The sequence below is a fragment of the Gallinula chloropus genome (assembly GCF_964237585.1).
Source record: "Gallinula chloropus genome assembly, chromosome: 13".
Lineage (NCBI taxonomy): Eukaryota > Metazoa > Chordata > Aves > Gruiformes > Rallidae > Gallinula > Gallinula chloropus.
In genome coordinates, this window is record NC_140098.1 from 4175910 (window position 1) to 4193607 (window position 17698).

General features: G+C 40.3%; 1 protein-coding gene across 1 annotated transcript in view; it reads left to right on the forward strand.

Moving 5' to 3' along the window:
- Positions 1-17698, forward strand: part of PEPD (peptidase D) — a gene marked incomplete at its 5' end in the record, with an annotated part of 132918 nt that overhangs the window by 39203 nt on the left and 76017 nt on the right. The window contains 1 exon segment of the mRNA XM_084269906.1: positions 1222-1268. Within this exon segment, the coding sequence (XP_084126032.1) occupies positions 1222-1268 (47 nt within the window).

Sequence of the window (17698 nt, forward strand, 5' to 3'; positions counted from 1 at the left end):
GAAATGAAGTGTGGCTTTGGATAAGAGCTGGAGCCTCGGCAGACAGTGACCTGCTTGCAGTCTCTCTGCCCTGTATGTGTAAATACCTGTGTAGTGATGGAGAAAGAAGAGATCAAGAAAATTATTCTTTTGGCCTGTGTCAGCATGTGCAGTGAAAAGTTTATGTAGCAGGTTACTCTCACCAGATCCTTACAGACTGAAAGAGTATTTCTGTGCACAGTGGAGGATAGTGCAGGGACTACTTAGGTTGCTCCTCAGGGATGGGGACATTCCCCATGTACAGTTCTTTGCAATGAATGCTCTTCTGTGGACATAGCAGCATGGCAAAGACAGATCCAGGCTCTCAGCAAGGCTACTTAGGTTGGACCCAGCACTGTACCAGTGGAGTCATGTTGCTTTCCTGGTATCGATGACACAGCTTGGATTTCAATCCTGTAGTCCATATAGTGATGCAGAGATACCATGAGTTCTGAGTGATGACCAGAGGGAGCTTAGATACAAGTAGTGGATCAGGTGCCTGGTACAACTGTTGTCTTAGCTCCTGCTCCTCAGATTTCTGAACTGTGAAGTGTAAAAATATTTTAAAGTGAACATTGTAAAATTACAAAATCTGTGGATAGTCATTTGCATTCATTCTCCATGGTCCTTCATCATCCTTGAATAATCTGATCAGATCTGAAAGAATTTCTTCTGTAGAGCAGCTGCCAAAAACTTTTATAATACAGAACAGGCAAAAGAGTAAAACTGGTGCAAACCTTAGCAAATCAGAACAAAAGTTAGACTTAGTGTTTGTAAAACAGTGTTAACTGTAGTAGTTTTCTGTTGGCTTGTGTTGCAAAGTGTAAACGAGAATCCCCATTGTAGTACATTCCAGTTCAGTTCTGTTGCTGGCGTTTCGTAAAAGCAAAAGGACTTCTGCCAAGTTAGCAGAGCTTTCAGAATTCAGCATTGGTATTTTGATGAGCTGCTTTTCATTAGGATATAGTAGTTTGGCAATTAAACTTCCTTTATTGCTGGAGACTGCAGGCATTTAGAAGGATTAAAATGAGTTTGATTTCTAATGTAGTTTTAAAATGTATCTACTGATGTAAATTGAAATTAAGTACAGATGATATTTTTGGAACATAACTGAGTATCTCCAGAGGAACCTATAAGTCATAAATTTATAAATACGAGATTCTCTCCTGCTATGAGTGTCCCATGTTAATGTGTATCTTACAGGTAATGAAGGCAGTAAAAGCAGGTATGAAAGAATACGAGATGGAGAGGTAAGATTTGTTTCAATAATTGTAATAAAAAGGGGAAAGTCTGTGTAGTAGGTTTAGAAGCAATAGCTGGGGCAGAGCAGTCGCATTGATTCAGTTGAGACTGAGAGCTGTTGCTTTTTGAAGACTGTAAGCATTGCTCTATTATTTTGAGGTTGTACTTCATCAGTTTCAAAGATGTATTTGATGATGGTTGATTATTTTCTTGGTGATTGGTTTAGTGTAGCATAATTTGCTTCCTGGAGTTCTGGTAATTTACAGATGCTTTAGGAACTAGCTGCTGTTATTCTTAGAAGCCACCCAATAAAATGGTGTTTATGGATAAACATTGCCCTCATGCTTGTTATGCTTAAAAGACTGCATGTGTGAGTGCTTAAGAACCTTACAAAAGGCTGTTTTCTATTACATTTTGCCTGCAATTACAAGTTGGCATTACCTGTGCTTAGCCTGTACAAGGAGCTCATCTCACAAATGTAATGGATGTTACTTCAGCTGTTAAGAAGTCAATAAAAATACAGGATGTGTCTTTATGTTGAAGAAAACATGCTGTAGGGGCATATATAAGAAGGATTGGCTGCTCCTGACTGATACAGTTGTGATGTGTCTAGATATAAGGAAAACATTGCCTCCTCTCTTAAATCAATATTTACATTAGATCATCAGCAGCCTACCTTATAAAGTACAGTTTTGATCACCAGTCCATTTATTTTTAGCTTGCATGCAGTATTTTCAATTTTCAAAGTATTTTCATAATGAAGAAATATAAAATAGCAGCCATCTCTCAGTTCCTGTTGATTCTTGACAGTAATTTTTCAAATGTTAGTAAGCACCCAGTGAGATAAAAATAAAGTGACCTCAGCATTTGTCATCAGCATTTCAAAGTAGCTTGGAGAGCAAATAATGCCCTTAGAACATATGCAGCATGGAAAAACTAATGTTGCATTTAAATGGTACGTTTCTACAGACTCTATAGGCTCATGCCTATAATTTGACTGTACATCAAATTGCAGTTACATGTGCTTCCAGGTAACAGGGTAAAAACAATTGTGTTGTATATATTCTGCCCATAACTTTATTAATGAACCTCGTGTTTGTGTGTATTTTACTCACTGCCTATGCTATATATGTTGATAGTGAAATTTTGGCTCTGGATGTCAACAGTAATCTGAGATTTCCATAGAGCAGAGGTTGTTTTCAAGTGCTTTTAAATGTCATGATACCAGGAGTTTGGTTTAAATGTCACACAACAAATAAACATACATATAGTCTTCTGTAAGCCTATGAGGTATATTGCATTTTCACTCCAGGACTTTGATTCTTCTCTGGTTAGCTTCTTGCATACACATCAAGCTTTTGAAAAGATTATTTGCATCTTTTAAAACAGTAAATAAAGAAATAAATAAAATAATTGGGTGACTGTCTATTAAGCCTATTTAAAATTGCCTTCTGTTCTTCCATATGTCTTGATAGATTGCACTTCTTGAAAGAGTTTGAGGTTATTTCAGTAATGAAAGAGGTCTTGGCAGACTACCTCTGTAGTGTCTGCCTTGGAGACTATAATTAGAGCTTCAGTTTCTCTTCCTGGTAGAATTCAACCCTGCTCTGGTTTCTGTTCCTGTATTGCTTGGGGGAAAAGGGTCCTAAAAGTGTAAACCTGTCAATTCCACACATTTCTTGCTACCACAAGAAAGGTGTAGTTGAGATGTTTATAAATTGAGTTAGATAATAGTCTAGGAAATCTCTACTCTGTATGCAGATAGACCCATTAAAGTAATCTAGGAAAGGAGCTTTACGAAGATCCAGAAATAGATAACATCCCAAAATAGTCACTTTTCATTGAAATAGTAGAGATTTTTGTTTGTTTATATATTTGTCAATAGATTAGATAGCTTGCATTGAGCAGCTTTGGTATATTTGAAGTTGGAGTGTAGAGAAAATGAAAATTCGTAGTCTTTATAGATTTATCAAAAGTATTCACACTTGTATTTAAGAGATCAAGTAAAAGTTAATGAAGTTTTTTATTTTCTGATGTTTCTAAGCCTTCTTCTCCCTTTGTGAGAGATTTCTGAATTGTGTGGCAGGATTTCTCAGCTAATTCCTCAGGTGCATTAGCAGTTTCCACTGATGGCTGTGGAATTGAGAATTTTTGAAATGAATATAGATACCTCTTGAAATGTGGCCAACAAACCCCTTTTCCTATTGCTTTACATCGTTCTTTAACATTATGGAGCATAGCATGTGTGGTTTTGGGTATAAAGCTGGTTTGACCCCGTCTGCTAGGAAGAATAATGCCAGAGATCCCAAAGGCAATTAAAATTTTCCATTACTACATGTAGGACCTAAGCACTGCCTTTTCTTTGGTTAAGGAGGCTGTCTACAAAAAATGAGTCATTTTACTTCATCATACAGCAAGAACATGTTAAAATACTCTCAGAAATGTATCTAAGAGCCAACACTATATAAAACTAGATATATTTCTAGGATTGGGATTATTCTCTCAGAAGTAATTTGAATGAAATTAAGTAGATTATGGAGAGATCTCTAGATAACAGAGTTTTATTTTGAGGATTGAAAGCTAGTTTCAGAAATACACTGGAAGTGTTCTTTGATTAAGGTCTGCTGCTAAATGATTCTGAACCAGTAATGCACTAATGCTGAGATATTTAAAAGATGAGTGCATTTAACTGCAAGTCCAATCAACCCTGACTTTTTTTTTGGTTTGATGTTATTTAACTCTAACACATGGGCATTTGACTTTACGGAGGCAGCCAAGGCAATTATCTACAAACAGTAATTCACAGCATGTGTAATTGCATATAAAATCATTTTGGTAGGTCAGATTTTGGATTTTCTCTGAAGTAGTTTGTTTAGTATTTGTGTTTATCTCATGATTAATTAATCTTTTTTAATTAAAGGCTTTCAATTATGAAACTGCTCTGTAGTGAATATATTGTTAGAATATAGCAAAATTATAAAAGAAATCTCTTCAGCACAAGGGAAATTATTCCAGCAAAGTTGTTTATAGAGTGTGTAAATCTATGCACACAAACACACACATATAATATACACCAGTGTGTATATTAGATACCTGCATACACACTGAAAGGACCTACAACTATCTATTTCAGGGTGCTCTAAAGCACTTGAGGTACTTTCTGTAGATCAGTGTTTATCAGAGTGTTGCCTGTTCATCTACTTAGTATTTACCAGATAGTTATGAATCTTCTGTGCATTTCCTCATTTGTTCCCTGTTTTATTGCAGAGAACAGTTTGGGGATCGGGGTGGCTACTTGGACTTGTTGATTCGATTGAGGAATGACATGAAAGTGTGTGCTGTGGTAATGGGAGAGCAGCTTCCTACATAGAGAGTATTGGGCATGGAGCTATTGAATGCACTGCACGTCTTTGTATGGTTTTATCCTGTACTTATTAGCGCGGAAGACCCTGTGATAGGAGTGTGTGCACTGCCCTGAATTCCTTAAAAGTCCTTGCTGCTGGGCAGCATTGCAGCAGGCCTAAACACTCATTCACTTCTCCAAGACCTCCTTAGATTTGACTATCCCTCAACCCCCTGCAGCTGCTGACCACAGGAGCACCAGAGTTTTACCATGCAAGTAACTCCCAATCCAGTACACAGCATCAGGACCCAGGCTTGTGGATCCTGTAGAATGGGCTCTTCTAAAACAAAAGGAGTGGTTAGCTAGTGCAAAGGGCAGGCAGTATGCTGTGCTGTGTCAGAGGAGAGTTGTGGTACTTTGCATGTTGTTTCCAACAGTGAAAGCAGCAAAGCAAGAAGGATCTGACCATACCTGCTCAGAGGATGCAGGATCCTGTAGCTCTTGGGCACTGGTCAGTCACTGCTGGTTTCATTGTTGGCTTGCTGGGTGCAGCTGCTTTGTCTCTGCATTTCTGCTTTCCTTTCTGTAAGGTTTGTCTGCACTTCTTTCTTAGGACTTCAAATGCTTTGGTGCTGAGGTTGGTGCAAAAGATGGAGGGCAATGTTTGATCTCTGAATATTAGGAGCTCGCAGCAGCTGGTGGCCACCAGTCCATTGGAGACCTTCCTGGCTGTGATGCTGGTTCTCCGGATGGGGCTGCAGAGGGGGAACTTGGGCGTTATTCAGAGCCATGTGCCCCCCATGTGTATAACTGTACAGCTTCCCTCTCTGTATATAGTGCAGCAGATCCTTTAGGGTTGTACAACCATACAAATAATTGGGGGATTTTGTAGCAGTTAATACTAAACTCCACTCTGCTGTAATAACAATTTAAATGAGAAAATTGCAAGAAGGTGGCTGCAGAGGGTTTTTTCCTTCTTGGTTTACAATGCTTGCAGACTATTTTTACACCTTGCCTCTTACCAGCTAAGGCTGATAGGAGTTCTTTATCCCTATTCATTTTAGTGCTGTCCCTGATTCCGAAGCAGAGCTTAGACTCTGAGATGAGTTGCTGTCATATCTGTGAATGTTAAATTTCACTATCTGTGGAAGTCTGAGAGTGCTCTCATGGATTATGGCTCTCATCTTTCATTTATCTCTCTCTCCTCTGCTCTAGTGGAACAAACTGAAAATAAAACATACATGTTATTTCACTAGAAAGGAGAAAATAGCCAGAATAATTCTATTTTCTGTTTGGTATTTGCTTTTAGTAAAATGCTGATTATTTAGCTAATCAAGATTTGCCAGTTCCTATCTCCTGGTAGATATTTTTCTTTCAGTGTTCTTAAGAAAGTCACTTCTGCAGCAAATCTTCTTTAAAAATATTTCTATGTTTTCATGATCCAGTTTTTGTATGTAGAATTTCAGCTCAAGCTTAGCCATTGTAAGTCCTTCATGTGTGTGTGGATAGTAAACAAGAATACCCATTGCAGCTGACAGAACTACATGGGTGAATTGTTTACATTCGCTTTTTTTGACATGGGAATGGTTCTGCATTGTGCTGTGACACTCACAGGTATTTGTGTATAGGATTTATTTTTATTACACAAGACACCAGGACTCCCATTAATTGCAAGCAGCATGTCAGTCTGCTCAGTTACTGAAATGTGGGGTTTGGTGTTTTTTTTTTTTTGAACAGCTGGTAGCATTGTGTAGCCTGAAAATGGCTTGACTGCCTTGTTTCCCAAACCTGCCTCACAATTAGAGGTGATGGGTTTTTAAATGCAGGTTACTGCTAGCAAAAGGCTGGATTTAAAACTTTAAAATACATGAAAAACGTCTGGAAAAGGGGAGGAATGTGTTGTTTCACTGCACTTTAAAAAACAAAAATCCACTTGTTTGTGCTTTGTTTCTGCATGCCTGTGTGGTGGGACTGGTTTGTTTTGCCCACTGCCTGGGCCGTGTTATGGTTCTGAGACAGTCCCCTACCCAGTGTTATTTGTCCATCTTTATATCTAGTTCTAGTAGAAAGGTCAAAGGAAGAAAGGGATCAGCAGCAATTTCTGGTGTTAGCAAAGTGTCCGCAGCACACAGCAGCCCAGGAGCTTCTGTTCAACAGGGATCGTGCCGGGCTGGCAGGGGAGCAACTGTCTGAGGTGCTGGATTTGTGTCCCGTGCGGTGTGGGAGGCAGCAGCTCGGGGGTACCCAGAACTTCCTCAAGTTGTACAAGGTGACCTACAGTGGCCCAGGGCCAGGTAGGCAGCTCAGTGCAGCTTTGACAGCACGTTGGGTAGCTGCTAATTGCTAGGGTTGAGTGAGCCACTGAATCTCGGGTGTCCAGTGCCCAGAGCGCAGTCAGGCATAATATCCTTCCTGGAAAAAGCAGCTGGATTAAGAGAGATGCTTCCTGCAGCCTTCCCCTCCTGTCTGTCTTCCCTCAGGTACAGCTGGCCCTTTGATGTTTTAAATTAGTTTGTCTCTGCTGATTTCCTAATCCAGCTGAATTAAGGTTGTAAATAGTCTTAAAATAAACGTGAATTTAAAAATTGGTTTAGAAACCCCCTGAGCATTGTTCCTCTTCTGTGCCACACAGAGGCACAAAAGCTTGTGTACACACACTTGACTCAGAGGAAGTGAGATGAGGATTGTCTCCTGAACATGGACACCTCCTGGCTCAGCACCTGATCTGCTTTAGAAAGGCTGCTCTGCGTAAATCCACATTGAGAGGTTCTAGCTGTCCCAGCCCTTGTAGACATGTACCTGTTTCCACTTGCCCCTCTCCACAGCTGAGAGGAGAAATGCTGGGGGCAGAAACCTCCTGGGGAGTGCAACATGAGGGCACTGGAACCTCTGAGACCTGACTTGCCTAGACTGCTGTCTTTGTGGTCACAGTGGTTGTTGGTGGACTGTATTAACTGCTGTGAGGGAGCCCAGCAGTTCAAGTGTATGCCCAGCAACCTCTCAACATTTTCCTTTTGCAGGAGGTCCTGTGGCAAGCTCTTACGTTCCCTCTTTCAGTAGGGCACAGCTTGGTTCACCTCCTGGATGTCACTGTAATTAGCTCTTTGTGCAGAGGAGTGCTGTTTAATTGCACAGGTCTCTTTTGTGACTTGTGATTGAAATTCCACATAATTGGGTTTTATCTTCTGCAAAAAAAGTGTGGAATCGGACCATGTGAGAACTTTAAAATAAAACCATCTATCAGCCCACAGATGCAAAGAACAAATACTGTGTTGGGTTTAGAAGATGGTTCCCTTCAGAGCTAGAGCTTGGAAGGATGTGTGAACAGAACTGGACTTGCTTGCCTAGGAAGGTATAGCCCAACTTTAAATGCTGTGTCACTGTTTGTCCTTACAGGGTTGTTAATCTAGTTTTTGCTGTGAGAATTTGCAATTACCCTTTTAGTGTCTTTTTGGAAATCAAAAGGTAGTTGGCAATTTTTATATAAATTTTTAACCTGATTGAAAATTACAAGCAATATTAATTTCTCTGTGTGTGAGTATTACTCTTATTTATGCTAAGGAAAGAACAAGCTTTCTTCTCAAATTACCAATGATCTCAGTTTTTACTGAATCTAGTGAATTAATTAGCATTACTAATGACAAGCTAAGATTGGGGATATGTGAAATGAAACTCATTTTAAAAGACAGCAGGCTGAACTGATTATTATTTGCTGTGGATTTTGTTCATGCTTGTTCAGACAAGTCAAAAGTAAAGATTCTACCATATGTGAGGCTTTATCTTCACTGTGAGCTTTAGTTCAATAATTTTTGCTAATTACTGTCAAAGCAGTGAGATCAGAATTTTGTGTTTGTTGGCCCTCATCTTTTGATGACCAGAATTGCTAAATGGCCATGCTCAGAGACTAGAAGCCCAACTTGAAGGAAGTAGGTAGAATACCTCCTGACATGCTGTCACACACTGTTCCTTGCTGCTGGCATGTGCTCTGCATAAATTCTTTTCCAAGTTGGTTCTTAGAGCATCCTCATCAGCATAGTGTGCAAGTGCTGCCTTCCAGCTTATTAAGCAGTGTTTCTAACAGCTACCCTGATGTTTTGTTTGTTTGATTTTTGTTTGGTTTTCTGTTTTTGCAGCATCTCTCTGGGGGAGAAATGCAGAGCTGCTGCTGTTTTGCCTGGTAGTAGGTTTTTTTGTTCTACCCAGTATCAACAGTGGTGAAAAACACAAGGTCAGGACTATAATTACAGGATGGTGTATAGTAGCCTTTTTCTTAGTTTGGTTTTACCATGCAGATGAGCTTGGTCTCATTTGCAGAACGTTGTGTTACTCTCAAGTGTTGTAACTTGTTTGATCTACGTCTTGGTGAGAGATGCAAGAGAACTAGGGTTTGCTCAAGTGTTTGCACCCAACTAAGCTGCATTTCTGCTGTCTGAGCAGTGCTGAAGACAGCACATGTATCTAAGCTTGAGTCCTATAGCTTGGCAAAAGAAGGTTGATTTACTAGGCAAAAGTGATGGAAAATGAGCTCTAAGTGAAATTTAGGATTGGGGAGTATCCTGAATCATATTAGACAGTAGAGGTGATGTTTCTGCTACAAGGATTTTGTCCCTCTTGAGAACTCCTCAAAATCCAACATTATTTCTGGGTTGCTTGGCTTTTACTTTCAACAGCTCTTCCTGAGTAGATCAAATTGAGCCTTGAGGCAGTCTTGGGAAGTCAGGGATACAAAGAGCGTTGCTGACAACTGACTCTGTGTCTTCTGATTCATCTACTGAACCCTGTATATGTAAGAGAACCAATGAGATATGTGATATTTGAAGGCTCCACAAGTTAATCTGTTAGTGTAAGGTACACTTGCCATCACTTCTCACTTGATACAATCCTCTTGTAAAATGTTCTTTCGGGAGTATTGAACAGGATTTCTGCTGCTTTCTTGTTGCAGAATGAACCTGCTGTGTCCTCTTGGCCAGCACTGAATGTCAGAGGAAGGCAGACATGCTTCCCTCTGGTTAGCAGATAATTTGTAAAAATGTGTTGTCTTGGTGCAAGGTGTATCCATTAGGATTGGGTTAAGTTTAGGATGTTAGGTGTAGTTTATTTGCCTGTCTCATCTCTAGTTTTGCTGTTGGGGAGGGTTTGTCACTGGGTGTGACATACTACATTGGGTCAACTGTTCAGCATAATCTTTTTTCTTCATAGTGTGTTTGGAGGAGGAGAGAGTGTCTGTGACTCGTATGTTGTTTGGGTTGGAAATGGCAACAGCATCAGGGTTCCCGATCCTGCAAGATTTGGGGAGATTTCAGAGTAGTTTGTGTTGAGGGAAGAGTCATTTGGTTTTGGGAGAGGCAGGAGTCATTCTGTCTATGTGAGAAGGAAGTCAGAATTGTAGGTCAAGAAGCCATTTAACTGAGGAATGCCCTGGCCAACACTGTCTCTGTTGCAGATCAGAGGTTTGTGTCCTTTCCTAGGGTCTAGAATTTGTTTAGGCAGGGTGAGCTTTTTGGTTATTTGGGGCTGGTGATGCAAAGATGTCTCTCTTGCTTGAAATAGTTCTTGAATGGGTGTTGTAACTGTTTTCTGGTAGTTTATCACTTCGTGCTTCATTTCCATGCTGGTTCTGGCACTTGAGATCACTGATGATTTTACTACCCACAGCAGGCCCCTTGATCTAGTTTTGGCATCTTTAGAAAGATTGCTAAACTGCTCTTCTCTGGGGTCCTAGTTCAGTTTAGTATAAGCATTGAAAATTACTCCCTCCTTACATTTCAGCCCATCAGTCTGCACTGACCTTTGATTTCCATTGTTGGTGTTTGATTGTTCTGTCCTCCTCTTTGGCCAGCTCAGGTGGTGGAAAACAGCCTGAGCTCTGGGAAGAAGGAACAGTGCTTGCAGAGGTGCTGTGGGGATGGATGAGGCCAGTGAGTGGATCGGTGGGTCCCAGTGAACAGGGTGCTGCTTGTTTTCCAGTGAGCTTGGGGATGTGCAGGTTTTGTGACCTGCCTACAGAGCACCTGTGTAGTCATTTATTTGGCCCCCACATTAAGAAAGGAGAGTTGAAATGCTTCCAGGAATTGGAGAAGGTGTCATGGGTAGGCTTAGATGCAAAATGTGCCTGCATCCTCCTGAACGGGACAGAGCCCTGTTCCCTTGGCCTCCCTTCCCAGAAAAATTCTGACTTTGGCAGCTGCCTAAACTCAGTTCAGACATTGTCGTAACAAATTGAGTGTTGAAATCTTTTATTATCCTTAAGGCAGTAGGTTTACATATCCTGTGTGACAAATTACTCCATTATTCTCTAAGAATAATTCAAGTATTTGAAAAAGTGTTGGGGGCAAATTAAGCTCTATGTTGGGACCCCAGCCTTGTAACCTCAGCCCTCACTGCACTCCTGCTTACTCTGGGTTGTTGAATCGAAGTTCAAACTTCAAATATTCAATTTGAATCTGAAAGGAAGATTATGAAGCATTGGTGATTATGTTGGCATTCTGTGTCACTGAATAGTACTTGTGTGTTATGTGCTATCTGGGTGGCTGTGTGTTTGCTAAGAAGCATAACTGAAGATGAAAGTTTAATTATTTCTTCAAGGCAAATCCTCTCTCCCATGGACTTAAACTTGCATAAGAAAAATGAAAATTCATAAGGAGTGTAAAAATTGGCTAAAATTAAAAACCATTTATTTTTACCCTATTTATTCTTCTGAATAATAAAATTTCCCCATGGGTTTTTGGAACATGTGTGGAATAATTACACTGAAGAAGTGGTGCTTTAGTTCAGCTTCTAGAGCTAGGGCAAACATTGTGATTATGCTGCAAGCTTAAGTCTAGGTTTTATAGAAAATCTCATTCAAGGCTCTCTTGCTGTCAAGTGCAAAAAACTGTGACCCATGGATTGGTCCCTGTGGGAGCAATTATTCTTTGCAGAGATTTTTTTCCAGCACTGAATATTATAAATGTCAGAAAAAAGTTTAACCCTCAGTACCTCTAAAAGAATGTTTCCATACCTGCTGGCAGGAATATAAATTTTTAGCTTGTGTTTGCAAGCATTTTATGTTGAAGTCAGGATTTTATTATTTTTTTCCCCAAAAAACCCCTTGTCTTTATAAACAACTCAAAAGTACCACTGCTGTATTTTAGTTGCAGTCTGGATACCTTGGTGAAGATAAAAGGGGGCTGAGGCTGCCTGATGCTGCTTAGTGCAGCGCTGCCCACGCCTCTCATGATGGGATTCTGGTGTTGGCTGCAGTGTGAATTGGTGATTAAAACCTCTTGTCTACCCCTGGCAGTAGGGAGAATGTGGAGTGAGCGTGGAGTTGCTTAGGAACGCGGGTTACCATCTGATACTCCGTGTGCGTGAGTGAAATGTTTTGGTGAGCAAGAGGAATATGTTCATCCCCAGCCATCGCTGTGTGGACGGCTGTGGGTAGCATCTGGGGTAAAATCTTAGGAGCTGATGTTTGCCTTGGGGGAACGTGTGTCCTTTTCAAGAGATGCAGTGCATGCATTTTCACTTCCTTCATTCTGGTGTGCGTTTGTTCAAGTCTTATCAATCGAAGCATGTGCATTGCTTCTAGCAGAAGCTAAAGTAGTATTTGCCTGTTACTTAAAATAGCAGATCCAAACCCAGCAGGTTTCCTGCCCCCACCCCTCTCTGTTTTCTCCTGTGTCATGTTTGGCACTGAGCACAGTTTGGTTATTAACTGTCATAAAATGATGATGAAGCTAATAGAACTTGCATCGTGTGTTCAGAGGCTTTTGCAAAGTGAAAGTAGTGCTGAGATGCCAAGAGGGATGTTGCAGTACCTGTCTCTGAACTCCAAGCCCAAGATGGCCAGAAGCTCCTTTCATTCACCATTATACTGCAGCGAGGCATAAAGACAAATTGGTCTAGGACAGGAAGGGTCACTTTTCTTTGCTTGTTTGTTTGTGGGTTTGGGGATTTTTTTTAGTTGGTGATTTGCATTTATTACATTGTTTGGTACTACTCTGAATTTAAAATACTGATGACACTCAAAATAGTCTCAGGCAGTGTTAAGTGAAGGGCTTCTGGTTTTGAGGTATGGGGAGGACCTTGCAAGTAAAAAATGGGTTGTTTTTTTTTTTTTTTTTCTCTTGGGCTCATCCTAACGGATGCAGATTTATTTGTGTGGGCAGATGTGAGTGTGGTTTCTATTAGCTGTTGTGTAGAATTTCCAGTGAAATTTATGGGGGTTTGGGCTTTTTTGAGGAAAGGTATGCTAGGTTTTGATTGTTATGCTTAGCATGTGTAATAGAATGAAGAAGTGATTTTAAAAGACTTTGTGAAGCCTTTCAGCAGTTCACAAGTTCATTCCAAAATATTATGACAAACAACTAAAAGTTTGTTCCAAAATACTATGGGGAAATGCACTGCCCTGAGATTGTGCACCATGTTCTAGAGCTCAGGTGAGATGGCTCGTTTTTACATGGAGCTCCATAACCTGCTGAGGGTCATTTCCCTCCCTCTGGCCAAAATGTATGGTTTCTCTACAGGCACCCTGGCTGTGCCTGTGCCTGTGGGAGTCATCCCTGCATGTTATTTTAAGTTAAATTACTTTGCTCTTTGCTGGGTGTGTTCGTTGCTTCGGTGTTGAGGCTTCACATTCCATCTTTCTCCACTTCCCCTCCTGTTGAGTGAGGTGATGCAGAGGGGAAGGGTAGGGTTGTGTCCTCTGCCACTGCTTAGATTCTTTAGAAACAGCTTGGAAAAATCAATGGGTGAAAGCAGGTTTAGGTCAGGCCTGATCAGGCATTTAACTTCATGTATGAGGCAAAGGTTGCATATTACAGGTTTGTACTGTGTCGGGTGGCTTGGCCATGATCAGTGTGGCCAAATGGGGTGCTAGTGGGACCAGTTCAGGTAGGGGTCCTGCTCCTGCACACCAGGCCGCAGGTTCATATTGACAGTCTGCTGATGACCTCGCATTGATCTTCAACACCCAAACGGTGTTTGGGGCTCCAGGCTTCCAATTTATATTACACATCATGGCAAATCCCAGCTGTCACTATTGTCACTATTGCCAGATCATTGAAAGTGCCATTCACCTTCTTGCACTGCTTCCACACCTACAGATCAGCCCTCTGCTAGCATCCAGTGTCCCTCACCGTGCGAGTCTCCTGACCCTGGAGATACAAACTCCCACAGACTCCTCATCCTGCATCGAGCCAGGGCATCTGCTGCCCAGCCCTACCCACAGCTGCTGGGGCTTGTGCAGCAGTGGGCTGGGGTGCTGCTGGGGACCTGTACACACAGTTAGTACTAAAACACAGGCACAGGGCTTGTCAAAGCTGGCAGCAGTGAAAACTTGGCTTGAAGTATTTGCTTTTATCTAGCAAGAACCTGAGTGATGGACTGAGTGTTGCTGCCTGATGAAGGACTGGAAAAGAGAAGTGGATTGTTTGAGCAGTGCCCTCCAGCAACACTGGAAAGAGGCTTGTTCTTTCCTGGTATTTCAAAGATAAAAAAAACACCAGAAAATGAAACTTTCCATGCCATCTTTCATATATCAGGAAGTGATTTAGAAGCTGATAGGGATGAGCAGGAAGCATATGGTTTTTCAATGTTTTTTTCCTTGCAGGGAGATAACTTTTATGGTGGCAACAGTAGCTTTTAAATCTTCATTTTCTGGAAAAAAGCATTACTTCCTTTATTCTTCAGATGGAGCATAGGCAGTCACAGCTGGGCATGTTGCTCCACAGCAGTGGGCCAGGCACTCCATTTTCTTTTATTCAGAGTCATTCCTACCTGGTTTACATATATATATATATATTTTTTTTTTTTCCCCCCAACCTGAACAAGTATTTTGAATCCATGAATCATTTATCTTGGTGATTCTCTTTAGAACCAGAAGCAGGTGGAAATTCGTCAAGCTGCTATAAAGGGATCTGGGAAAAAATCAGCTGCCATGATAGGTAGGGCGCTTGTAGACATTGCCAGTGGCCTTGGGATCAGCAGAGAAGTAACATCACAGTAAGAGCCCAGGAAATTCTAACTAGGTAATGAGTAGTGGCTTTCTTTTGATTTACAGCCTGGCTTTACAATCAATCTATAAAGCTTTGAAGAGAAAAAAATAAACCTCTAAGGGAAAGGGAAGGGCCATACAATTAGTGCTACTGTCTGCTTACTTGTCTTCTCTAATTCTGAGAGAGTGTGCAGAAAATGGATGATAGTGTGCAAAAATCTCAACTATGGGCTGATTCCTTTGTAGATTCAAGCTGAGATACAGTTCACATCATGCTGGTTCTTGGAGAATATTCAGTTTCATCTTAGCTATAGATTGTGTGTAGTTGGGTGTAGTTGCAGGAATTTGACAAGGGTTGCATGTGTGATGTAACTTTCAGCTCTTGTATATCAAATTCCTGCTCTGATCTTCTTTTCTTTCATCTCCAGTATGTGTCTTTCATTAAAGAATTGGATGGTGAAGTGGATGTGATAGCTTGCAGAATATTTTAGAACCACATGCAGCAGTGGTTTGTTTTTTTTTTTTTAGTCGAGTAAATCACTGCAGTTCAAAAAACTTACTCAGGAATATTGTGCTGGAATTTGGATTTAGAAATGCAGTTTGTAATTGTCAGGACACCATTTGGTTGAGGCTGCTCAGTCATTAATTTGTTTGAAGTTGACACTTGAGTTGAAAGACTAATAGCTGCCTCGGTGCATTGCTCAATTTTAAATCTAATCTGTTACAGAGTTTGGGTGTACTGCAACTCTGGATGTAGTTTGTCATTTTTATAGCTGGGGGGCAATACTATTGTTTGGGGACCTGGAGGTTTACTGTTCACATGCACAGGCTTTTTTTGGTACGTTAGTAAAGCTTAGGTGTATTGAACAGCTGATCTTGAAGATTTCAACATTTAAATAAGTGTATTATAGCAGTGGTTTCCACTACTCCGAACAATTTATTTACTATTAAAATCCAGAAAACTTAACGTTTTTATAATCTGAAAAATGGAAAGAATTGTTCAGATGTTCAGGCTTAACTCTTGCCACGTGCACAGAGTGCTGTCATTGGCAGGGTTCTGTATTAACGTTCACGTGATGTCAGGGATTTTAGTGCATGCCACAGACTCTGCTGCTGTGACTTTTAACAAGGGTTTGTATGGGATGTTTTGAAAGGTCACTAACTTGTCTATATGATCTTCATTTCCAAAAATACTAATTTGTGAAGTGAAGATTTCCTTCTTTCCTCTTCATATTTCAAATTAACCAATTTTCTAGTTTATTCAAATAAAATAAATTTTCTTAGTTAACACTGGAATATTTCAATGTAAATGATGGTATAGGCATGAATGGAAATGCTTCCCCATCCGAATAGTAGAAGGCTATTCCTTCATTTTGTTTCCCCAGTCTGGCATCTGCTTTACTCCATGATGATTTAGGCTGGTGATAGTCAGCCAGACAGTTCTTTTTTGTTATTGTGGTTTTGTTTCTTTCCTCCCCAGTGCTTTCTTGCCTGCACCCATTCATTATTTCAGTATCAGGAATATTTGAAACTTGGAGTTTAAACTGTGAAATATTTGGTACGCTGTCTTTTACATAGTTAACAAATGTACTGGATCCCCAAAGTATAAATCAAATTATGTAGCCTATTATGCTTTACATAGGAGAAACAAGATATGAATAACTTTGCAATGCAGAAAGTACATGTGAATCAAACCATTGTTGTTCCTAAGGGATACAATTTTGACAATTTTATGAGGTTGCAATTTATTTGTAGGGTGAGTTGGCACATGGTTTTGATAAAAGTAATGTTCACACAGCATACTGCTAACAACAAGCCTTTTTAAAGCCACCAGTCTTGCTGATTTGTATTGTTACAACAAAGTATCTGGTAAACTCCCTAGAAGTGTGTCTCTAAGATATACTTAAACCCTGCATAGTAATGCTGGTCTGAGGGTGAACAGCATCAGCTTTCAGTCTGTGCTGAGGAACATTTTTAAGGAATAATAAAATAAATTAAAAACCAAGCCATTAAGAATTGTGAGGTGGGAAAAAACCCTGTATTTTTTCCCAATGAAGACTTGATCTTATGCAAAAGACTCAGCAAGAAATGTTGGCCTTCAAACTCTGATGCTACCTCTTGCTGTGAAAGAGTGGTCTGATGTGACTGTCCAAGGAACAGGACTGGGGATAGAACAAATGCTTCAAACTATTGTCTTGAAAGATGTTGCTCTAAAAATACGTGTTAAATCTTGTTGCATAATGGACTAAATATATGTTACTCAAATTCCAGACTGTGGCTTTTTATGTGCTACATGCTGTTCTTTTTCTGAATGGGATGGATTGGAAAGGTAACATGGAAATTCTGTACCAACCACGACCGTGTTTCCAACTGCTGACAGGGAGCTCAGAGCAGAGAGCAGAGCTCTGGTGAGCCTCCTGTACACATGCATCAGCAAAGAGTCATGGCTCACACTAGCTTCTCGTGCTTTCCAGACTTATAATGGCATTGGACATCAGTTCAAATTTCCAGCTTAATTTTTAACATCTCTGTTTTCATATCTTGCTTCTTGTAAATTGTTTAAAATATTTGGCTGGCAGCCATTTCTGGAATGGCTGTGGAGGCATGTGGTTTCAAAAGAACGACCTAATAACTGCTATTTATTCTTTTTAATTTTATTTTTTACTTCTTTTCCTTTTTACTATTTAAATTGCACCAGAAAACATGTCTGCAAGCATCCTGATTTTCTTCTCCTTCTGTCCCTCTTGTGTCTTTTCAGTCTTCCTTAGTCTCTCTTCAGCCACATGCAGTGTACTAAAACAAGGAAAGGTGTCTCTCGGTGGCTGTCCTACTATTGGGGATTTATGTTTCGTAGAAATGTTGTGTACAGATTAATACACAATAATGAACCTGAGAGAGGATAGTTTAGAACAGAATGGTGAAAGGAGTTTGGTAAAAAAAAGAAAAGATTTATGAAGTAGAGAAGCTGAAAAAAAATGCAAAACAAACACTGGCATAGGAATTTAGAATACCCAAGCTCACAATTTTGCTTGTTTTCAGCCTGATCTTCTGTTTGTTCCCATTCAACGTTTTGTCTTTCTAAAAGCATAAAGTAATGGCAACCTGTTATTGCAGGGAGA